We start from the raw sequence: 23,743 nt of genomic DNA, 5'->3' as shown, positions 1-23,743 counted from the left end.
ATGATTTAATTAGAGAAAGGCAGTCAATTGATGCAGCCCTGGCTGCATCCTGGAGAGCGGCCAAAAATGGGGAAAACATAAAAGGCCAGCAGAACAAAATCTATAACACCCTGGGAACCCGAACCAATTCATATCAGGAGCCGCAGAACCCATTTGTCATTTCAATGGCATCATTAGATTACAAGCTGCCCTTGCAATAACCAACCAGACAGCTCCAGCTCCTGACCTTCCTGCTGACCAACCCACTGAAATGAGGAACACAACATTTAACCATGGGATGGGATCAGATCATCTGTTAGCAGAAAAAAAGAGGAGTTTGTGGAAAATTAAATGACTCAAACTGCTGTTGGCAAATAGAGGACAAAGTAAACGTGGTGAAAAAAAAAAAAAAAAAAAAAAAAACAACGGAAACAAAAAAGCAGCTCATGTATTGGTCCAAACGTGAAAAGGATGGGAATGGGACACGGTTTTGTGGCCCCCTGACAGACCATGGGTTACACGAATGCTATTTCTCCTCTGATGTGCTACAGCAACTCTCATCTTTTTACCATGCTCCACACCTTGAGAGTGCAGCTCATTCAGCAGCTGAGTGAGGGGCCAGGGACTCGTCGATAAGGAAGTAAGGGGCGAAACCACCAGTTTCAATAAATGTTACTAATTAACATGGACTGCTACTCACAGGAAGTCCCGCTAAATTCCTAAACTTCCAGAAGAACAAAGACTTAACAGAGCCGTGAATATCGGCTGTTATACAAAAGTGGGGGTGCACATTAACGAGGACATGCAGTTGCCGGATCGGGAGGTCTGAACCTTGCAAGTACCTCAGCCAGGGGGCAAAGGGAGAGGGAGATGAGGTCGGGAAAATGAGGATAAAAAGGAGGCTGAGAACTACAGCGATGGCAGAGAGCGCACGGCAAATGCCCCACGGCCTCTCCCTCTGCTCAGCAATAAAGTCACTTTTACAGGACTCCTCTGTCTCCTCTGCGCACAGAAACCTCCGGCCACGGCAATTTCCCCGCACAGCCCCGGGCACGGGGCAGCCCCCTCTGTCCCAGCCACAGCAACCGGGCCGAGCCAGCGCTGCTCCGGCTGCGGCTCCTGCCGAGGCAGCGGCCGCAAGGAGACCGCGGGCAGCCGCTCCCGCAGCGCCCTCACGCCAGCGGCAGCACGGGGCGGACACGGCACAACGAACCCGCCCGAGCCCCCTGCCGCCCCCGAGGCCCGCAGCCAGCCCCGAGCCCCCGCACAACCCAGCGCGGCTCCCACCTGCGCTGCGGCCGCCTCCGAGCTCCGCCGCCGCCTCACCGCGCTCCGGCCGCTGCCGCCGCTCACGGCACCGCACACACGCTCCGACAATGGCGCCGCTGCCCAGCCACGGCCGCCCTCAGCCCGCCACCGGAGCCCTACTCCGCCCCGCTCCCACCAATCAGCGCGCGACAACCACGACTGACGGCACCATCGCCCAATCGCAGCCAGGGGCGGGCTCTGCACACGGCACAGCCCCGCCCCGCGCTCTCAGGGCCCCCCGGGCTGCGTGAGGCCGGAGCCGGAGCTGAGGAACAGCCCTGGAACGGGCCCGGGCCCGAGGGGATTAGGCTGAAAACACAAACAAACTTCTCCGCAGCTCCCGCCACGGCTTTCCCGGCACTGCGGCTCCGGTGGCCCCGGCTGAGCGGGAAGCCCTGGAGCCTCACTTCTCCTGCCCCTAATTAGGAGCATCAGTGCATCGCTTTGATTTCCCCCAAAAAGGGAAAACCGCCCCAAACCCCTGTGGATGTGCGGGAGGGGAGAGTGCGGGAGGGGAGAGATTTCTGACAGAAAACTCCAAAAACTCAGAGGAGGATCATGATAAGTGTGGTAAATATGTATGATCCGTGCTGACAAAATTGATACAGTAATTGATATTGATACAGTAATTAATATTTGGCAATAATAAAACAGTTAAAAGGTGTAATGCCTAGAAAGAAAGGGAGAGGAGGGGTTCCATCCCTGCCGCCCCATTCCTGCAGATGTTCAAGGATAGAAGGAAAAGCAAGAGATAACAGTTACTAAAAATTAACAGAGAGAAAGGAAAATCTGGTTGGGTCTCAGGAAAATGCTAGGTATAAGAGATTTATTCCTTTGGTGCTTAAATATAATATTATGTTCGTTTTGGCTTACATTATACTGGCTTGGTGCACATGTGCAACCCAAAGGTGAATGAAAGGACACCGAGGAAGAGGAGAGGCCTTCATCAGTGAGGACCCCCAAAGACGGGTGTGACCACCAAACCAGCGGTGGAGCATGCGCAGTAAAGGTGGTGATGAGGGCGGAGGTAGAAGTGTGATGATTCGAAAATGGGAGGAGATGGCATTGACATATGGCACAAAAGGGGGAATTTTTGCTTGGCAGGCTTGCATGTGAGGTGGCAGGGGTCCAAGGGCCCTGCACTCCGTACCCCTCACTCTATGGGTTTTTTTGCTTATGCGCTATTATTGGAACCAGATTATCCCTTATTTTAACCAAATTACATTGTCAATATTTCAAGTGTATCCGATTTTATATATTCTAAGCTATTCAATGAAAATTGCTGCTACCTTTAATAGTGTTTGGTCTTTTTGATGACGGGATAATTGGGCAAATATAACACCACTCTTCTCCCTCTCTCGGGCCTCCTCCAGCTGTGCCTGGCAGCTCCAAGCAGGGCCCTGCACCCAGGCCCTTTGCAATAAACCGCAACTTCCATGACCTGGCTGCAGAGATCTCTTGTCTCTCTCCATCCCGACCATCCTTCCCCTGTTGTCCTACAAAAATACCCCCAAAAAACCCCCAAACCCTAGTGAGAGATCACAAAATTACTCCAAAATAACCCAAAAAAAATCCCCAAACTCTGGTCAGGCACCATGAAATTACCCCAAAATGGCCAAAATCTGGTGAGGAACCCCAAAATAACCCGAAAAAACCCGAAAATTCAGTCAGGTATACCAAAATATCCCAAAATCAGGGCAAGGACCCCAAAATCTGGTCAGATAGCCAAACTTACCCCAAAAACACCTGAAAATACCCCAAAGCCCCTCAGGGACTCCTAAATTACCCCAAATCTTCCCAGAATCCAGTCAGGGACCCCAAAATTATCTGAAAATACCCCAAAATTCAGCCAGGGATCCCAAAATTCTCCAAATGCGCCCAAATCCAGTCAGGGACCCCAAAATAACCCCAAATCACCCCTAATCCAGTCAGGGACCCACAAAATCTACTCGGGGATCTCCAAACTTCCCTCGGGATTCCCCAAATCTAGTCGGAAACTCCCAAAATCCTCCCAAACCCACTCAGAATGCCCCCAAATGCCCACACAACCTCCGAAGTACCCTCAGTACCCCAGGTCCCCCGCAGGGCTCCCATATCCTCCTTAGGACCCTCGAAAATCTCCTCAGAATCCCCCCAGATTTCCTCATGAGTTCCCCATATCCCTCAAGACCCCCCCCAGATCTCCTCAGAGCCCCACAAACCCCCTCAGGATACCTAATTCTCCCCCAGGACCCTGCACATCCCCTCACCACGTCCCAAACCCCCTCACAACCCCTCAGCCCCCTCACAATCCCCCCAAATCCCCTCAGGACCCCCCAAATACCCTCAGGATCCCAAATTCTCCCTCTTTCCCCCTCACAACCCCTCCAATCCCCTTAGGAGACCCCAAATGTCCTCACGATCCCCAGTTCTCCCTCTCGATCTCCCCAAACGCCCTCAGGACACCCCACATCCCCTCAGGACCCCCAGTTCTCCCTCAGTCCCTCCCAATCCTTTCATAACCCCTCCAAACCCCCCCTCATCGCCCCTCCCCCTCTCCCCGCTCCCGGTGCTGACCGCGGTCGCTGTCGCCCATCCCGCGCTGCCGGGGGGGGTCCCGGGGCTCCCTCGGCGCCCGCAGATTCCCGCCCCGCCCCCTCCCCCCCGCGGCCTCAGCCCCGCTCCGCCGCCGCTGGGCCCCACGGGGACCACAATACCCACAATGCACCGCGGATTCGCCGGAAGCAGCTGCCGACGCCGAAGCAACGGGAACTTCTGCCAGTACTTCTGGCCGGCGCGGCTTCTGATTGGTCCGCGCCGCCTTTGGGGCTTCTCGGCAGAAGTCTCGCGAGAGAAGCAGTGCGGCCCTGTTTGTTGAGGGCAACTCTGCGGGCTCCTCAGAGCCCTCCGCGTTCCCTCGTAAATCCAGCCGGGAACGGCGAAATGAATCCGCCTAGAAATGGTGGCATGGAGCCTAAATCCCCTGGGGATGGAGCCTAAGTACCCTTCTACTGAGCCTAAATCCCCTGGGATTCAACCAAAACGGCCAAATCCAGGCGCTTTCCATGGATAGGGGCGGTACTGGAAAGGGCGGGCGGTGACGTCACCTCGCCCAACCCCTTTTCCGGCCCCTCCTGAGGCGGCTCTGACTTTTCCCGGCGCCGGCCCCGGGGCCTGTTCTGGGCCAGGGCCGGAGTTGGTGCCGGGGCTCCTTCGCCAGCGGAGCGTCCCCAAGGTGTTCCCAGTGAGCATGGAGCCCCAAGAGGTGCGACGGGAGGGGGGAAAACGTGGGTTGCTGAAAGAGGGAGAGGATACCGGGGCGGGTGGGGAGGTGGCAGAGGGGACAGCAGTGAGGGCAGGAGGGTGCCAGACGCTACGAGGGAAGTGGCAGGGGTGGCAGCGGGAACAAGGGAGGGACAGACGGGCAGCAGAGCCCTCCAGGGAGGGGCAAAAAGGGTCCTTCGGGGGCAGGGGGCCACCCCAGGAGGCCGTAAGTGCCACCAGGTCCCTGACACCTTCCTTTTTCCCTCCCCAGCTGTCCCCGGCCCTGCTGCAGCCACAAGTCACCGTGGTGGCCATCCTGGGTGAGCTGCTGGACGCCCTGAGCAGTCAGGACGAGATGATGCAGCCCTGGTCCCCATGGTCCCTGTACTGGGACCTGGAGTTCTTCACCAGGGAGCTCTGGGTCACCCTGCACCGCATTGATAACGCCTGGTGGCCCCAAGATGTCACCTCCGATGATGATAGCCCTTTCAACGCCCTGAGGCAGACCCTGGCCGCCTACAAGAGCACCCCAGGGACCACCTTGTTACCTGTGGGATTGGCGGTTGGTGAGTGGCTGTGGTCGGTGTCTGCGCTTGTGAACAGCTGGGTCCGGCTGGCCAGGGCAGCCACCAAGCTCCGCAAGGCCTGCAGGGATCTGGCCACCAAGGCGGCCGACAGGGTGGCCACCACCGCCGCCCGGGCCAGGGAGCTGCAGGACAAGGCTGCACATTATGGGACAGCTCAGGAAAACATGGTGGAGCTGGGTCAGGCCCTGGGCGGGGAGGAGAGGGCCAAGGTGGTGGCCGGGCATGGAGCCCAGGTGAGGAGAGAGGCCAGGCTGACTGCCAGTGAGGCAACAAGGGCCACCATGGTGAGACAGCGGGTGGAGGTGGCCCTGGGGCTGCTGGAGCGCTTGGTGGCCGCATGTGACGAAGCCACCGCATTTCCCCGGGAGCTGCTGCGCCTGCTCAGGGACACCAAGGCCGCCTTGAAGGGGACAAATGAGGCATCTCTCAATGTCCTCAAGGGCTTGGTGGCCAAGGTGGCCCAGGCCGAGCGGCTGTGGGAGGCCAATGCCCGCCTGGCCAAAGATCACCTGCTGGGGGCAGTTGACGACATCATCAAGGTCTATTTCACCGGTGGTTGCGCCAGACCCAGTGCCTGTGAGGTGGCTGAGCGGTGTCAAAGAGCCATCGAGGACATCCCAAGGCTCCTTCGACCCCCAGAGCATCCCCAGAGTGTCCCCAATGTATCCCCAGTGACCATGGAGCCCCAAGAGGTGCGATTGTGGGGAGAGGGGAACAGAGGGGACACTGGGGGGGACATGGGGGATGGCGGGAGGTGGCAATGGGGACAAGACGCTGACAAAGGGACGGAAGGGCAGAGGGGACTACTTGAGGGCACTGAGGCCACCGCAGGAGGCCAATAGTGCCACCAGGTCCCTGACACCTCCCCTGTCTCCTCCACAGGTGTCCCCTCCACAGCTTCAGGTGCTGGTGGCCGTGGTGGCCACCCTGGGCAAGCTGCTGGCCACCATGACTGGGCCACACAGCGACAAGTCCCCAAACTCCTTACATGAGGACCTGAAGAACTTCACCCGGAGCCTTCGTGCAATCCTGAACCACGGCAATGTCACCTCCCTGAGCCACCCTGGTGTCGCCTCCGTGGGCCGGGCCCTGGCCACCCTTGGGGCCACCCCTGGGACCACCTGGGCCAATGGGAGAGCCGTGGCCAAGGCCTGGCGGGAGTTGGTGGCCAGGCTCGTGGACCGCTGGGACTGGCTGTCCAGGGAGGCCACCAAGCTCCGTGACAACCACAGGAAGGTAATCGCGAACCAGCAGCTGATGATGGCCCTGGACAAGGAGGAAGTGGCCAGGGAAATGGCCACATACGATGCCCAGGTGGCGGCAGCCACCAATGAGGGAATGGGAGAGGCTATGGTAGCCACCAGGAGGGGACGTTGGGCAGTGGTGGCCCTGGGGCTGCTGCAGCGCTTGGTGGCCACATGTGACAGAGCCACCTTGTTTTACTGGAACATGGAGTGGCGGCTCAGGGACATCGAGGCCATCCTGAAGGGGACAAACGAGGTGTCCCCTGATGTCCTCCAGGCCTTGGTAGCCAAAGTGGCTAAGTTTGAGTGGCTGTGGGAGGCCAGCACCCGCCTGGCCAAGGATCACCTGCTTGGGACACTTGGGGTCATCGACAACATCCTCTTGAGTCCCTATGGTGGCTGGGGTGGCCCTGGTGGCCCTGGCAGCTGTGCAGTGGCCAAGCAGTGCCAAAAAGCCATCGAGGACATCCCGAGGCTGCTGCAGGAAAGTTTCACATGGGAGCACTGACATCATCAGGGACATCGCTGCTGTCACCTGTGCCCTCCCTGTGCAGTATTTGAGACAGATTTGGGCAATTTTCTAGGAATTTTCAATGATACTGTCCCAAATCCTGATGGGAATTCCTGGGGTGACATCACTGGGGACACTCAGGGACAGGGGACAGGGGTGTATGGGTCCCCTCAGCAGCTTCCAGCTTTCCACTGTGCCTGCAGCACAGCCAGGTCATAAATGGCAATTTAATAATTGCCTTTTGCACTCTTGTATTGCCTTCTACACATTGTTATTGATCACCAGCAATTTGATACAGTGTTTGATACCGATATTGATTATCGATTCATTGTAGCTGCTGGTTGGTGCAATATAATCTCTTAGTTCATGTGTGCACCATACAGCCTATTAATAATTAAATAAATGAATGAATAATTGAATAAATAAATGAATGAATGAATAAATATATAAATGCCCTCTGTATGAATCACACCGGGCTGATCTGAAGTCTGTGTCAGACACATCACTTGACCATTGTCACTGCCATATTTTCTGAAAAAATCCTCTTTGCCCAGGATTCTTCTCCTGGGAAGCCGAGAAGCCTCAGTGAAAAAAAGAAAATAATTATCTGATTTGCTTCTTCTGTGCTTTGCTGCTTTGGGATGTGGTTGGAGATTGTTTATGCAACATGTGAATTGTTTTTACTTAATGACCAATCACCATCCAACTCTGTCGGGACTCTGGAAGGAGTCACAAGTTTTTATTATTCATTCTTGTTAAGCCTTCTGTCTGTATCCTTTCTCTATTCTTTAGTAGAGTTTTAGTATAGCATTCTGTAATATAAAATAATAGCATAAAATAATAAATTAGCCTTCTAAGAACATGGAGTCAGATTCTCAGTTCCTCCTTCATCCTGGGGACCCAGCAAATACCACAGACCCCACTGAGGGACAAGTGGTCAACAAATCCACCTCAATGTTCCTTGAGGGGAGCACAGCGAGGGAGCTGCTTCAAGGTGCTGTCACTGAGATATTTCCCCTTGGAAACCCTGGGTGGGATCCAAATACACCCGAGCAGATGGCAAAATTAAAATGATATCAAAGCCTCGTGGAATGTGGGTTAAAACATGGGGTCTCTAAAACTGTAAATTAGTCAAAGTTTTACCCAGTGAGGCAAAATTATGATGAATCACCCACTGATTTTTGAACAGATGAAGAGATCTGTCATCAAATAGACTGATCTAGATTCTGAATCAGTTGATGGTAAAGCACATCTGGTTTTGTTTTGTGTGGGTCAGGCTTCAAAAGACGTAAGGAAAGATAAAGGGAGTTCAAGACAGGGATAAACTGCTGGAGGTTGCCTGGAAGGTGTTTTGAGAGGGGCCCAACTGAAAGAGTTAATCCCAGCCTAGCAAGAAGGCAACTCGGGAAAAGTCACCCAAGAAAGCTTCCCCTCTGGAGAAGGCTCAGAGAGCATCCTGTAAGAAATGGGGGCATTGGAAAAAGGACTGTCCAGCGCTGAAAGAAAAATCATCAGTCCCTGTCGTAGCAGCGGTGCCCAGCGGGGAATAATGAGCATTGACTCCATGATTGCAGCAGGCTGATCAATCGCTTTGTTATACCATACTTTACTACTAAGAACAACCCATGGCCCTTGCCTGACAGTCACAACACACACACATGGATCCAATTGGTCAATCAAGCCAAACAACCATCGCCAGTGGCCAGTTGTTCTGGTTTGAAAGCAAAACCAGTGAGAGACTCCAAGTCAGAAATACAATTTATTAGGAAAAGGGAAAAAAACCAAAAATACATGCAATAGTACAAAATGAAACCACTGACAGAGTCAGAATAAAACCGGACACCCTGCTAGTTAGGGTGGTGGTGGCAGTCCAGATGAAACGGTCTTGTTGATGTGGTGATCCTGTAGAAAAGATCTGGCAGCTCTTGTCCTCTGGAAACCAGTGGGTAAGGGCTGCCTGTTCTGTCCCAAAGCCCAGATGATATCCAGGTGGGGATGCTGAGCTCCTCCCCACTGGGCAGAGCATCTCCCAATGGGCTGATATCGGTCTGAGTCATGATTGGTCCTTGATTTCCCATCAAACAGAAATGGCTCCTGGAGGGAGTTCTCTCTGAGTCATGGGGCAAGGCACTGATGGGCCCATACAGTAAGGGTGTGATAGCTCTGAATCCATATGCTTGCCTTCTAGTGGAAGTTAAAAATCCATTAATTCCTCACCTTATTAACCTGTAAAGCGAACCAGACAACAGCCTTGGTTATAGGACCTATGTTTAGATGAGGGCGTGCGAATGGGACAAATACAACCATGGTCACATGCCACCCAAACTAGGACCACATGGTGACACCTAACAAGGTTTCTGTATCAGCACACAAAATTAGATTACTCAAGAACTGTTATCCTCTTTTTGTTTCTATGCCCTTGAGCTTCACATTGGGTGCCAAAATCTGTCTTGGTTTGGAAAGACAGGAGTCTGCTAAGGAAGGCAGGAGCCTCCCCTGAAATGGAGAATGTAAACCCTCCCCACCCCTCCAAATTGCTATAAATTTGGAATTAAGAGACCCTCCGGCAAAAATATGGGAAATAACAGTTCTTTACTAGGCAAGAAAATAAAAAGATAAAATAAACAAAACAGTGCACTAGAACAACACTGACAGAGTCAGAACACAACCTGACACCCTGTTGGCCAGGTTGTTGGTAGCAGTCCCATTGGAAATGTGGCTGCAGTCCTCCTGGAGTGTCAGGTGTGGTTCTGTTGGAGCAGGGATCCTGTAGAAAGGTGCAGTCTTCCTCTGAGATCCAGTGGAAGGAGAGGCAGCTGCTGTTCCTCTGGGGATGCAGTGGAGAAAGCCATGCTGGTGGTCCAGAACCTCAAGATTATATCCAGGTAGGAATGCTTGGCTCTCCCCTCTGGGCGGAGCATCTCACACTGGGATGCTGTAGTTCTTATCAGTCAGGCAGTGACATTCAATAGCCTGTTATCGACAGATATCTCCCCGGTTGTAGAAGAGATAAGGAAAACTGCCTACTTAACAGAAAACAACTGCCATACAGATGGTAAATAGAGTGCAATTTGCGTGACAATCCAGGACATTGCCCAAAGCAGGATTTATTGCCACAAGTAGATTTATTGCCCAAAGCAGGATAATTTCACACCAGAATTAAAGCATTGTAAATATTTGTGGTTCTTGCCTTTAAAACACTGGGAAATGGAAAACTGGAAATGAATCCGTTAGAAAGACCTGTGGGGTGGGTGGGAGCAGCAGGATCAGCTCTGGTGGCAGCTCTCAGCTTTCCTGGGAAGAGGGAAGGGGCCGGATCCAGCTCCATGGATCACTCAGGCAGCGATTCCTGCCAGGATGAGAGAAGGTCATGGTGTCACCCTGTCCCTGTCCCCATTCCACAGGGTAGACCTGGCTGGAGTCCATGCAGAGCAGGAGCTACTCCAGGATCCCACATGATCCTACTCGAATCCTGCCACAGTCCTGCTCCATCCATCCCACCCAATTCAGAACTGGAATCCTTCCCTGATCTCACTCTATCTATCCTGGACCGATCCTGCTCCAGAATCCATCCCACCTAATCCTGCTCCAGAATCCAGCCCCAGTCCCACTCTACAATTCCCCCTAATCCCACTCTGCATGGACCCCTGCCCTGATCCAGAATCCTTCCCTGATCCCAGTCCATCCATCCTGCCCCAATCCCCCTCTGGAATCCCACCCTGATCCTGCTCCATACCTGTGCTGAAGCTGTTGGTTCCCATGTCCCTTCCTGCAGAAAGAGAAGATCCATGAGATTCCAGCACAGATCACACACTGGGATTAACCCCTGGATCCATCCTGGGATCTGCACAGAGGGGATCCAGAGCTGGATCCACCATTGGAACTCACCAGCTGCTGGGTTGTATCCATTCCTGTCCCTCCTCCCTGTGGAAACAAAGTGGGATCAGTGTCAGTGGCACACGCTTCCCAGAACAGCGCCGGGTGGATTCGTGTCCCCTCCTGACCCCCATCCCATGTGTTACCGGATTGGAGCTTCCAGACGCCGAATCCGATGAGGACGATGAGGATGAGGATGAGGATGGCAGCAATGACGGACACAGCAACCACCACGGTGAGATTCCCGCCAGATGTTGGCCCTGGGAAACGCAGGATAGTGAGGAGGGTGAGGGGGATGCTCATTTGGGAATTCCAAATTCCCAATCCCCACATTCCCAGCCTCACCCCAAGCGAAGATCCCAGGCTCTGGCATTCCGGGATGCTCCACCCTTCACCGGTACTGCTCCCGCTCCTCCGGCAGCGCCTCAATCCTGGCCCAGGTGTGGAAGGTGCCATCGCTGTTGGGAACGATCCCACCCCACTCCGTCTCCTGATCCAAGGTTTCACCCCCCTTCATCCAGCTGACTGCAATGGTGTTGGGGTAGAATCCGTACAGGACAGGATCAGCATCTTGTGTTCCTCTTTTCCAGACACATGGACATCAGGGGGCTCTGGAATGGGATAATGGTGATAGACATCATTGGAATTCCATGAGTGGGACTGGGGTGAGTTCTACCTATGGAATTCCCACAGGAACGGCATGAGAGTGAGATCTACCCATGGAGTTCTCACTGCAGATGAGATGTATCCATAGAATTCCCACAGGAATTACTGTGTTCCCAAGTCCCCTATCCCCAAATCCCAAATCCCCACAGGAATTCTGATCCCACCTTGGCGCTCCAGCTCCTTCTGCCCGTATCTGATGTATTTCTGGAGCCATTCGGGGCATTCGTGCTTCAAGTAATTCGTCCAATACTCAGCCACGGTCCCATCCTGCTCCCAGCGCCTCCTGATGATCTCACCAACGCTGTCGGCCGCCACAAATCTCCTGAATTCCAGGTCAAAGGAGATTAAATCCCGCCCATCGTAGGCATTCCGGTGGGATCCATGGATGCTCCCATCGGACAGGAGGTCACAGCCGGAAACTCGCAACCTCGTGTGGAGACCTGGAGGGATTGTACCCACAGAGACCCATGGAATTGTGTCCCAGCCCCACAGAGCCCCAGAGTCTGATGGAGACCCACAGAGCCTCATCCCAGCTCCTCAGAGCCCCATGGATGCAAATCCTAACTCCACAGATTCCAACCCAAGCCCACAGGTCCCATCCCAGCTTCACAGATCCCATCCCAGCCCCATGGATCCACATCCCAGCCCCATGGATCACAAGATATCCCATCCCAGCCTAATGGATCCCTATTTCAGCCACTTGGAGCTCTGTGAATCCACATCCGTAACCTATAGATCCGATCCCAGCCCTATGGATGCTCACCCCAGCCCTACAGTTCCCATTTCAACCCTACAGATCCCATCCCAGCCCCATGGATGCACATTCCAGCCCTACAATTCCTATCCTAGCCCCACAGATCCCATCCCAGCCCCATGGGTCCCCATCTCAGCCCTACAGTTTCTATCCCCGCTGCATGGATCCCATCCCAGCCCCACAGATCCCATCCCAGCCCCATGGATCCACATCCCAATCTATGGATCACAAGATATCCAATCCTAGCCTAATGGATCCCCATTTCAACCACTTGAACCCCATGAATCCACATCCAACACCTATAGATCCCATCCCAGCTCTGTAGATCCCATCCCATCCCATCCCACCCCCAGAGATCCCCCCACTCACCCCCGCTCTGGTTGTATCGCTCCTGCAGTGTCTCCAGGTTCTTGGCATCCATGTGCTGGTTCCTCATACTGTTCCGGGTCTGCCACTCCCAAAATCCTGGCTCGACTCCATCCTTCATCCACTGTGTCAGCGGCTCCAGCCGGCCCTGCTCGCTGTCGTAGCGCACAAAGGAGATCCCATCCATGAACCCCATTTGCATGTACTGGGGGATCCCTGGGCTGGGCTCTGACACCGCCACGTGCAGGTAACGCAGGAGTGGAGAACTGGGGGGACACAGAGATTTGGGGGGGTTGAGGGGATCATGGATCAATGAAAGGGGAACTGGGAGAGCTGGGAAGGGGGTTGGGGATCCTGGGGCCAAGGAAAGGGTGTGCATGGTGGGAGAGGTGGAATGGACAGGAAAGGGCCTGCAGGGGGTCCTGGTGTCCAGGAACAGGGGCTCAGAAGGGGGAGGGGGTGGTGCAGGGACTGGGAGAGTGGGATGGGGGTTCCAGGGGATCCCTGTGCCCAGGAAAGGGGGTCCAGGGATCCCCAGTCCCAAGGAATGAGGGGTCAAAAGGTGGGAGGACCTGGGAATAGGAGTCTTGGGGATCCTTGATGCAGAGGAAAGGGGAGTTGGGAGCTGAGAAAAGCAGGAATGGGTGTCCAGGGGGTCTCAGGGTCAAGGAAAAGGGGGGACTGGGGAAGGCAGGATGGATGAGAAAGGGGGTGCAGAGGGGGATTGGTACTGGATAAGGGAGTGCAGGGGGGTCCCAGTGCCCAGACATGAAAATTCAGGAACCCCCTGCCAGCAGGACACACGGGTGAAGAAATGGGGGGACGCAGAGACTGGGGGCTCTGGGAGCGTCCAAGGGTCGGGAAGCGGAACCGGGAGAGCCAGAAAGGGTCCAAGGTCCAATGAAGGGACTGGGAGAGGCGGGATGGGGGATCCAGGGGTCCCCGGTGCCCACCAAAGGAGGTCCAGGGGTCCCCGGTGTTGAGGGCAGTGGGGTCTGGGAGCTGGGAAAGGCAGGGATGCGGCTCCAGGGGGTCCCTGGGTCACGGAAAGGGGGGTCTGGGGCTGGGAGAGGCGGGCGGATCCCGGGGACGCAGCTTGGGAGACGCGAAAGAGAAAAGACCGAGGGAACGCCGGGGGAGGGGACGAGGGAAACGGGGAATTCCAGGGAGTTCATCTGGATCCCTCTGGATCCGCCCTGGGACCCTCTGGGGCCCCGTTTCGGAAAGCGGTGGGAGTGGAAAACGGGGGAGAAACGGAAAGTTGGGAGATCTGGGGGAATCCAAAGGTCAAGGAAATGGTCCAAAGGGTCTGAGAAGGGCGGGATGCCCGAAAAGGGGGGCAGGGGGATCCCAGAGCACTGACGGGGGTGTGGGGGGGATCCTAGTCCCGGATAAGGGGGTGAAGGGGGGTCCTGGTGCCCAGAAATGGAGATTCAGGGCTGACCCAGTGCCCAGGAATGGGGGTTCAGGGGGGTTCCCGTGCCGAGATTCAGGGTTCAAAGGGATCCTGATCCCCAGGAATGGGAGATCCGGTGGGTCTCGGGGCCAGATAAGGGGGCGCAGGGGGTCCCGCTGCCAAGAAATGAACGTTCACGGGGATCCCCGAGTCCAGGAATGGAGTTCAAGGGGGTCCCGGTACCAGATAAGGGGAACAGGGGGTCCCGGTGCTGAAGGAGGGGATGGAGGGGGTCACAGGACCCAAAATGGGGCTATGGGGATTCCTGTGCCCGGTAACAGAAGTTCAGGAGGGTCCCGGTGCCCGGAAATGGAAGTTCAGGGGGTTCCCGGTTTCGGGGTTCCCACTCACCTTTGGTCGCGCCCCCCGGGTCCCCCAGGAGCCCCCAGAGCAGCTCCAGACCCAGCGCTGGAGCCATGGCCCTGCTCGGCTGCGGCCCCGCCCCAGCCATGGCCCGGCTCCCACAGCCGCCTCCGGCCCCGCCATTGGCCCCGCTGTCTCCTGCCCGCCAATGGCAGCCCGATCTGTCAGTGACGTCACCGGTCGCCGGGCAGATCCCGGTCTCGCAGGTTGGGACGCGGAAGCGAAAGGGACCGAGGAGGGCGGGGCGGGGAGGGGACGGAGGATTTGCAGAGAATCCCTCTGGATCCCGCTGCGACCGCCCTGGAGCCCTCTGAGAACACCTGGGAACCCCTGGGACCCCCTTAAGGAAGCGCCTGGAGGGGAGAACTGGGGGGATCCGGAAATTTGGGAGATCTGGGGGTGCAAAGGTGAAGGAAAAGGGCGGGTCTGGGGTCTGGGAAGGGCGGGAGGGCCGGGCAGGGGTGCGGGGGGTCCCAGAACACGTGAAGGGGGTCCAGGAGGGGTCCCAGTCCCGGATAAGGGGGTGCAGCGAGGTCCCCCTGCCCAGGAACGGAGGTTCGGGGGGTCCTTGTGCCCAGGAATGGGGGGTGAGGGCAATGGGGGTTCCAGGGGGTCCCTGTGCCCAGGAAAGGGGGTGCAGGGCCCCCGGTGCTGAGGAAGGTGATGGGTGGGGGCTGGGGAAGGCAGGAGGGGGGGTCCAGGAAAAGGGGGTGCGGGGGGGCATTGGGGCTGGATAAGGGGGTGCAGGGGGATCCCCGGGCTGGATGAGGGGAAGCAGGGGGATCCCGGTGATGGATAAGGGGGTGCAGGAGGGCCCTGTGCTGGATAAGTGTTTCATTTTTGTTGTTATTCATATTTCTCAAGTCCCATACTGTAGCAAGCTGTTTTTTCTGCAGCACAGTTCTTCATGTGTCTTCTTAGGGGCTCCTCCTGGGCTCTCGACCCACCCCTTTTATCCCAGCTATCTTTACGAGCCACAGCTGCTGCCCGACCAAGGACTTCGCAGCTGTGACTCATTTAGAATAGCTAGGACCCACTTATGTAACACGTAGGACTCTCACTACATTTCAGTTGTTGTATTCTTATTGCTGTTATAACAATACATATATTCACAGATAAGATATATCCACAGATAAGGGGGTGCAGGGGGGTCCCTGTGCCTGAGAATGGAGGCTTTGGGAGGGTTCCAGTCCCGGATATGGGGGTGAACAGGGGTCCTGGTGTTGAATAAGGGCATGCAGTGGGGTCCTGGTACCCTGGAATGGGGGTTCAAGGGGAGTCCCTTCCTGGGAATCAGGGTTTGGGGGGGTCCCGGTGCTAGATAAGGGCCTGGCTGGGATCCAGTGCAGGGGGTCCTCGTTCACAGGAATGGGGGACTCAGGGGGGGTCCTGATCCTGTTCAGGGTGTGAAAAACAAAATTCACTGCTTAGAGTATTTAAAAGTTTAATAATAATAGTAAGAGTAAGAGTAAGAGTAAGAGTAGTAATAATAATAATAATAAGAATAATAACAATAACAATAACAATAAAAATCCAGAAAAGGACGATATTTCCCCCCCCCCTCCCATGCGCTGGAGTGCTCTTGGCAAACAGCCAAAGAACACAGGGGTGTACATAGACAATGTTATCTTTATACTGTTACATTGCTGAGATATATGCACATTCATGTGTTTCATGCATTATTCAAAAATTCTTGTGAACTTTCTGATGTTTTGGGAAGTTCTTTGACTTCTTCACACTCCAGCTTATCTGCACAACATCCTGTGTGTCAGGTCAATATATTTTATTTCTTTTTGTGTCTCCATCCTGCTGTTTCACATCCTCTGATAAGGATGCAGTATGGCCTCCCTAATTTTAACATGGTATTGTCTAATTGTCCTCTGGTGCTCTGCTTTGTGTCACGGTTATCTTATTACTTGGACAGGCTGGTCAGTGGATGGCCTTACACTGTTTTTAGTTACACAAAAGCCTTTTTCACATCTTATGTTTTGCTAAGTCCTATTGAATCATGATTTTAAAGGGTTAGGATTTTAGCTGAGTGTTAGAACCAATTCATATTGAAGTTAGATACACCAATGTTAGGTTAATGATTATTGGATGCTTAAGCTAAAGCTAATTGTTATATTATGAGCTCATTTGTAGAAAGAAGTGGAGCAAGTGAACCATTATAGGAACATACTGAAACCAGTAGAACAATGCCCAGCACCTGATGAAGACCTTCCTGACTTCATCCCTGGGACCACTGGCCCAATTTGAGACCACCGACCCAATTCAAGAGAAGAATTGCGCACGCGTGAAAGACTAATAATCTCACTTTAATACAAAGCAGGGATGGGAGGTGCTGGGGTTGTGTTTATGTATTATTTTGGGAAATAAACAGAAGGCAAAAATCCTTATGCAGTGCGGTCATGCATTTTGAGAATGACTCCCCTGTGCTGCCCACCAGTGTAATAAACATGCAACTTTCTAACTTTTGACTAGTTAGAGAGACTTTGTCCATGATCCTGTTTTAATGATTCAGTTACAAAGCCAGCCAGGAGGAGGCTCTGCTGGGCTGTGATACCAGCTCAGGTCATGGACCCCCTTGGTGCACCCTGTGGAGAAATGGCTACATGACAGAAGTCACGTAGACATTCGCTTGTTAGCCGACCAGGAGTTGGGAAAGTACTGAACACAGCTAGTTGGAGTTTTCGCACCTGCAAGATAGCGTGTCCTTGGGCCTAGCTGGGTATGATAACAAGTGGACAGAGAGACGTGGGAAATAGAGAATGTAGGCCCAAAGGAATGAGGAAGAGTTGATGGTATAGTTTAACCAATAGTTCGCTTGGCTTACAGACTATTCATAAGCTTATTACTTGCTGTATAAGTGTCTGATGCTCTCTTCAATAAACGGAACTTGCTGTTGACTCACATTGAGCCCCGAGTTTTCCCTGCACCTGACAAATGGCTCATCCCCGACAAAGGCCGCATTCTGCAACAGCACCCCCAGGATATTCCTGGAAGAGTGGGCTCTGCTGCACAGACTGTTCATCCAGCAGCAGACAAGGACCCCTGACTACTAAAACTCCAGACAAAATGGTATGTTTAAAAATTGAGACAGTTTTAAACAGTGACCGGTAAGGCGTGGTCAGGAGAGGCCCTTTGGTAAGTCGTGGGAGATGTCCATGTGCAATTTGTGCCTCTGTAGTGTGCTTGCAAGCTGAAGTTGCAGTTGAAATCTGGTTGCCAGCAGAAAGAGTTGTTGAACTGTTGTACTGAGCTCGGGCTTTTGGTGCTGCCATTTGTTTCAGCATAGAGAGCTCAGTTTGCCACCAACTGGGGCTAGCAGTCGTAAGGGCAAATGCTGGTCTAAGGTTGTTATAACTGAGTTGGTGTGTGTGGAAAGAAATACCCCTTTCACAGTGAGTTTGTGTGTGTGAACTTTCTAGTTTTGGGGAGCAGCATTCGCTGCGACACCTGGTGTTTGAGTATAACCATTCTTTCATAAGGCTTTGTGTTCAGGTGTTAACCAATCCTTTGCCTGTGGGACCTGGGAGGCGAGGATCAAACACTGTAACACGGTGTCTTTGTGGTCCCTGTCCTTGTGGAGTTTGCAAAGATGCAACTTTGGATTCATCTGGTGTAGTGTGAGATTTTGCTGACTATTGTGTAAAAGTTACAATTGTAACAAGCTGGTAATTTTTGTTGTGTGTCATCTGTGTTAAGCTGTGTATTAAGCTTGAGCCTGAGTCAAGAGGGTTAAGCCACCCTTTTAGAAGGGTTTTAACTTAAACTGGTGTTTGTGGGTTGTCAGAGCTGTAATAGAGACAGCTTGTTATAAGTTGATTCCCAAGACTTGAGGTACAGGAGAGCTGTGTGGTTTTTTCGGCTGCATTGTGTTAATTTGATTCTTGGGACTGTATAGCTCTGTGAGATTTTAAGATTTTGTTTGCAACAAGTGCAGCATTTTATGTGGAAAAACTAGTGTGGTGATTTATGTGCATTAAAGCAAATTAAATGAATTCCAGGAATTCCCCCCCGCGCCCATTTGTGGTGTTTGTGGGCATATCAGATTTTTTGCTGTAACAGAGACAGCCTTTTTATTTATTTTATTTGTGGTTAGACAGATTAAAGGAATCCCTTTACCTTGGCAGTGTGAAAAGTGCATATTATACGTCTCTATGCAGATATAAAATACTATATGTATTTTGTTGTGATTAATAGGGCAGTATCAACATTTTAACAGTGTGGTAAATGCAGTTTTCTAGTTAAGGTAGGAACTATGTATGTGGGATACTTTTTTAAGAAAGGAATGAGGTACTTGCACCAGATGGCAGCCACAGGACACCTAAATCTTTCAGAGAAAGAGAATTTACTGCTCTCTTATCAGAAGAAACGAACTTCTTCCTGCCTTGCTCAGCCATGAAGACGCCGCTGAGGATTAGGAGGCAGAAGCTGACACTGACCAGACAGAATCCTTTGTTTGAATGGAATTTATGCATCATGTATGAGGTGTATGAATATGCAACAGGCTATTGTTTTTAAGGGTTAATCCTCTGTTAATGGGTGTCCTTTTTCGGGCTTATTTTGCCCAGAAAAGGTACCCGGTCCTCCGTAACTTTCTTCTTATTGTCTCGTATTGTCCTAATCTCAATTGTTCAAATTTTTATTACTCTAATTATATTACTATTTTTATGACAATTTTATTACTATTAAACTTTAAATTATTTTTTTAAAGTGATGGGCGTTTTTCACAATGGAGGCATGGGAGGAAAAGTGGATTTAAGGGTCTTCACTTAGTTCTCATTATTCTGGTCTGAGATTTTGGAGTTTTCTGTCAGAAATCGCTCCCTTCCCCCACTCATCCGCAGACCTTTGGGCAGTTTTCCTTTTCTTGCGGTAAATTAAAGCGGTGCACTAATGCGCCTAATTAGGGGCAGGAAAACTGAGGGCTTTCCTCGGAGCCGGAGCCACCGGAGCCGCAGGGGAAAGCCGTGGCGGGAGCTGCGGAGAAGTTTGTTTGTGTTTTCAGCTCAATCCGCCTCGGGCCCGGGCCCATTCCAAGGGCTGTTCCTCAGCTCCGGCTCTGCCCTCACGGCCCGGGGGGCCCGGAGAGCGCGGGGCGGGGCTGTGCCGTGTGCAGAGCCCGCCCCTGGCTGCGATTGGGCGATGGTGCCGTCAGTCGTGTTTGTGGCGCGCTGATTGGTGGGAGCGGGGCGGAGCAGGGCCCCGGTGGCGGGCTGAGGGCGGCCGTGGCTGGGCAGCGGCGGCATTGTCGGAGCGTGTGTGCGGTCCCGTGAGCGGCGGCAGCGGCCGGAGCGCGGTGAGGCGACGGCGGAGCTCGGAGGCGGCCGCAGCGCAGGTGGGAGCCGCGCTGGGTTGTGCGGGGGCTCGGGGCTGGCTGCGGGCCTCGGGGGCGGCAGGGGGCTCGGGCGGGTTCGTTGTGCCGTGTCCGGCCCGTGTTGCCGCTGGCGTGAGGGCGCTGCGGGAGCGGCTGCCCGCGGTCTCCTTGCAGCCGCTGCCTCGGCAGGAGCCGCTGGCGGAGCAGCGCTGGCTCGCCCCGGTTCCTGTGGCTGGGACAGAGGGGGCTGCCCCGTGCCCGGGGCTGTGCGGGGAAATTGCCGTGGCCGGAGGTTTCTGTGCGCAGAGGAGACAGAGGAGTCCTGTAAAAGTGACTTTATTGCTGAGCAGAGGGAGAGGCCGTGGGGCATTTGCCGTGCGCTCTCTGCCATTGTTATAGTTCGCAGCCCCTTTTTTATTCTCATTTTGCTGGCCTCATCTCCCTCTCCCTTTGCCCACTGGCTGAGGTGCTTGGAAGGTTCAGACCTCCCGATCCGGCAACTGCATGTCCTCGTTAATGTGCACCCCCACTTTTGTATAATAGCCGATATTCACGGCTCTATTAAGTCTTTGTTCTTCTGGAAGTTCAGGAATTTAGCGGGACTTTCTGTGAACAGCAGTCCATGTTCATTAGTAACAGTTATTGAAGCTGGTGATTTCGTCCCTTACTTCCTTATCTACAAGTCCCTGGCCCCTCACTCAGCTGCTGAATGAGCTGCACTCTCAAGGTGTGGAGCATGGTAAAAAGATGAGAGTTGCTGTAGCACGTCAGAGGAGAAACAGCATTCGTTTAACCCATGGTCAGCCAGGGAGCCACAAAACCGTGTCCCATTCCCATCCTTTCCACGTTTGAACCAATACATGAGCTGCTTTCTTGTTTCCGTTGTTGTTTTGTTTTTCACCACGTTTCCTTTGTCATCTGTTTGCCAACAGCAGTTTGAGACATTTAATTTTCCACAAACCCCTATTTTTTTGCCAAGAGATGATCTAATTTCATTCCCATGGTTAAGTGTTGTGTTCCTCATTTCAGTGGGTTTGTCAGCAGGAAGGTCAGGAGCTGCAGCTGTTTGGTTGGTGATTATTGCGAGGGCAGCTTGTAATCTAATGATGCCATTGAAATGAGAAATGGGTTCTGTGGCTCCTGATATGAATTGGTTCGAGTTCCCAGGGGCTGGTCCATGGTGTTGTAGGATTTGTTCTGCTGGCCGTTCATCTTTTCCTGGTTTTGGCTGCTGTCTCTAGCCAGGGCTGCATCAATTGACTGCCTTTCTCTAATTAAATCATCAAATCCTTGGATTCCCAACTGATTTCCCTGAATTTTTGGTAGTAAAAAATCCCCAGTGCTCTAATATATCCTACATAACACAGACAGTGCCAGCACATGTTGGAGTGGGCAGAGGGATGATTCCCCCCATTTATTTATAGTGAAGTTTTCCCAACATTCTCCATTTGCTGTTTCCCTTTGCAGCTTCACCCTTTTTCTGTTGCAGGGTCAGATATCCTCCCCCTGGGCTCTGCCTTGAGCTGTGCAAATTCCATCAGTGCCAGCAGGCCGAGCTTGGGGTGAGGGGCAGAGGGAATCAGCCCAATTCCTGCCCCAGGCAAGAGACCCAGGTACGTTGTCCACACTTTGCCCAGCAGTGTTCATTTGCATTTCTAAAGCTCCTCTGGAGGCTGCCTGGAATGAAGCTTGTCTTCCTGCTGCTGGGAAATGTTGATGTTTTGTTGCTGGTCGTTATCTCTGTGGGTGTCTTTTGTGCTGTTCCCAGTCTGTTCAGGTGTTAAACTCATCTCCATTGAGTGGTGTAACACCCCTTAAATAAAAGCTTTAAAATTCCTTTCCCCAAGGCAAAGACAAACCAAGCCTGAGCAGAGAAAGAAGATGTAAAAGAACCAAACTCGGTACGTTTTGCAGCAGTGCAATGGCAGGCAGCCCAGAGTGTGGGTGTCAGTGAGCTCCAGAGTGGAATTGTGCCGTGGTGTTCCCCAGCAGCTGTGGCAGTGCAGGCCCAGCCAGCGCTGAAGCTGCAGCAGTGGCAGCAAGGCTTGGCCCCAGGGGCTGGAGATGGCAGAGGAGGGTGGCCAGGATTGCAGAGGATTCCAGGCGAGGATCTGTGGGCAGGTGCAGGGGCTTGGCCCGCTGTGGAGCCCTGGCTGCTGCTGCGTTGCCTACAGGGCAGGCTCAGGGGCGGCCTCCCATCCTCCTGCTGCGGGCAGGAAGTGCAAATCTCCAGGGCTTCAGAGCCCTTGAGGCCAGGCTGAGGGGTCCTCCCCCGTGTTGAGCTGTGCTGGCGGCTGTTTCTGGCCTCAGGGACACTTGGCATGGGCCCCTTGGCCACCAGTGGTGCTGCTTTGCACTCCTTAGGCAGGAGCCGATGTCCTGGCTGGGTGTTGGCAGCAGCAAAGTGCCAGGGCAGGCTGTGTGCCAGCCCAGCTTCCTGTGGGAGAATGTGCCTTGATATCTGCTCCAGTGGTTGCTGAAGCCGTGAGAATTGCTTTTGCCCCCCTGTTAGGTGCCATGGTGTCAGCAGAAGATGTTGAAGCCGTCCTGCTCAGGGCATTTCAGTGCCAGGCTCTCACAAGCACCCACAGCTCCGTGGGTTGAGCTGAGCATGGGGCGGTGACCTGCGCTGTGTTTGAGTGCCCTTCCTTAATAACAGCCTGTCTTGTAGCTCCTTTCCCTTCTGCTGCCCTTGCAGAGCCATCCACAAACACATTTTCTCCCTCAGGCCAGGGAATGTCCCATCATCAATCTGTTCCAGCCTGGGTCTGGAGCTCTGTCCCTTGAGTGCAGTCGTGGGTTCCTTGCCAGCCCCTCTCCAGGCTGTTCAAACAGGAGGCTGGGTTAAACCCTTTCCCTGTCCTCAGTTCTAAATCCTCCTGTGCCATTGAACAAGTTTCATACTGTAATAACCAAGCCCTGCTCATCTGTTTAGAGGCTGTTTAGGTTGTCAAACCTTTACCTTGATGCCAGACTTGAACTATAGGAGATCCTCCTGTTGTCATCACTTTTCAGGCGAGGCCACTCTCTGGCCACTGGGTTAAACATTTTAGCACAAGAATTCCTTTGACTAGACCCTGTTTAAAATCCACCTATAATTCAGATTCTTTTTCCTTTTTGGAAGCCCCAGGAAAACTGCCTCAGTTAAGCTTCATTTTGGAACTTGATAGTCCTGTGTTTCCTCCTGCTGTCCATCTATCCAGTTTGTTGACTGGCTGGATAGGAGTGTTGTAGGGAGACATCCTTGGCTCCAAAAGCCCTGCCTTTAACAGGGATTCAATACCAGGCTGTGAGCCCTTTCTTCTCTCTCTTGGAACAAGGTATTGCTTGTCCTGGTTGCTTTAAAGTAATTTGTAGTGGCTCCATATCTAATTTTCCCTCTTTCCCTGTCCCTGCCCGCACTTCTGCGTTCACTTCAGCATGGGCCTTTTCAATCTTGTCACACAAAGTTAGATCAGAACTGGCCTCTGCAACCCCTTTTACAGTATTAAAATCCAGCTCTCAAATTACTTCCTAGGTAATTACAATCACAGGAGGAAGAAAAAGAAATTGATTTTATTCAAACCTATGCCCCACAACTTCTAATAGTAGTTGAACAAGTCATACCTGCTCATCTTTCCCACTCATTCCCTTAAAAATCAAATATTTCTTTACTCTTTGCCCCCTTCGGTCTAAGATTCAGAGTGGATTGAGAGGCCCCTGTGTCCATCAGAAAATGCCTCCTCTCAATGCAGACCCACCCTGAATGTTCTCAAGAGCTGCAGTGTGGAGGGTCCCTGGTGTGATGGGAGCTGTGACAGCCCTGCCAATCCATGTCCATCAAGGGGTGGACTTGCTGGTCCTGAGGGTGCTGCTGTCTGTGCTTGCAGTGTCCTTGTACCCTGCAGCCTGAGCCCTGGTTCCTTGCCAGGGGCTGTTTGGGTGGGCTCTCCCCTGCCGAGGAGGGCAATGCCTCTGCCAGGTGCTTGTGGCCGAGCCGTGCCCTGGGTGCTGGGGCCCCCTTGGGCCCTGGGGTTGATCCCTCAGGGGCTGTAGGAACTGTGCCCTGGCCTTTGCCTTCAGCTTGGCCT

At 53.3% G+C, this 23,743-nt stretch overlaps 1 protein-coding gene, 2 long non-coding RNA genes and 1 pseudogene across 4 annotated transcripts; 2 read left to right on the top strand and 2 right to left on the bottom strand.

Annotated features, from left to right (window-relative positions):
• Positions 1-1,843: 1,843 nt before the first annotated feature.
• On the bottom strand, positions 1,844-3,914 carry LOC134432850 (uncharacterized). The gene is made up of 2 exons (XR_010031415.1): positions 3,844-3,914; positions 1,844-2,783 (listed from the first exon to the last, which is right to left on the bottom strand). It is a non-coding gene; the product is annotated as an uncharacterized LOC134432850 (long non-coding RNA).
• A 209-nt stretch (positions 3,915-4,123) lies between these two features.
• On the top strand, positions 4,124-7,732 carry LOC134432791 (uncharacterized). 2 transcript variants are annotated; one of them, XM_063181704.1, is made up of 4 exons: positions 4,124-4,531; positions 4,802-5,096; positions 5,683-5,809; positions 6,000-7,732. In XM_063181704.1, exons 3-4 carry the CDS (start codon positions 5,795-5,797, stop codon positions 6,867-6,869), a joined length of 885 nt encoding a protein of 294 aa, XP_063037774.1. In that variant the 5' UTR covers positions 4,124-4,531; positions 4,802-5,096; positions 5,683-5,794; the 3' UTR covers positions 6,870-7,732. The 2 variants fall into 2 exon arrangements, with proteins under 2 accessions (XP_063037774.1, XP_063037775.1); XM_063181705.1 differs by lacking the exon at positions 5,683-5,809.
• An 885-nt stretch (positions 7,733-8,617) lies between these two features.
• Positions 8,618-14,408, bottom strand: LOC134432832 (class I histocompatibility antigen, F10 alpha chain-like; annotated as a pseudogene).
• A 198-nt stretch (positions 14,409-14,606) lies between these two features.
• On the top strand, positions 14,607-16,823 carry LOC134432841 (uncharacterized). The gene is made up of 2 exons (XR_010031407.1): positions 14,607-14,760; positions 16,496-16,823. It is a non-coding gene; the product is annotated as an uncharacterized LOC134432841 (long non-coding RNA).
• The last annotated feature ends 6,920 nt before the right edge of the window (positions 16,824-23,743 follow it).

The sequence above is a fragment of the Melospiza melodia genome (assembly GCF_035770615.1).
Source record: "Melospiza melodia melodia isolate bMelMel2 chromosome 7 unlocalized genomic scaffold, bMelMel2.pri SUPER_7_unloc_1, whole genome shotgun sequence".
Lineage (NCBI taxonomy): Eukaryota > Metazoa > Chordata > Aves > Passeriformes > Passerellidae > Melospiza > Melospiza melodia.
The sequence above is the reverse complement of the archived record's forward strand: the minus strand, read 5'-3'. Positions and strand labels throughout refer to the sequence as shown.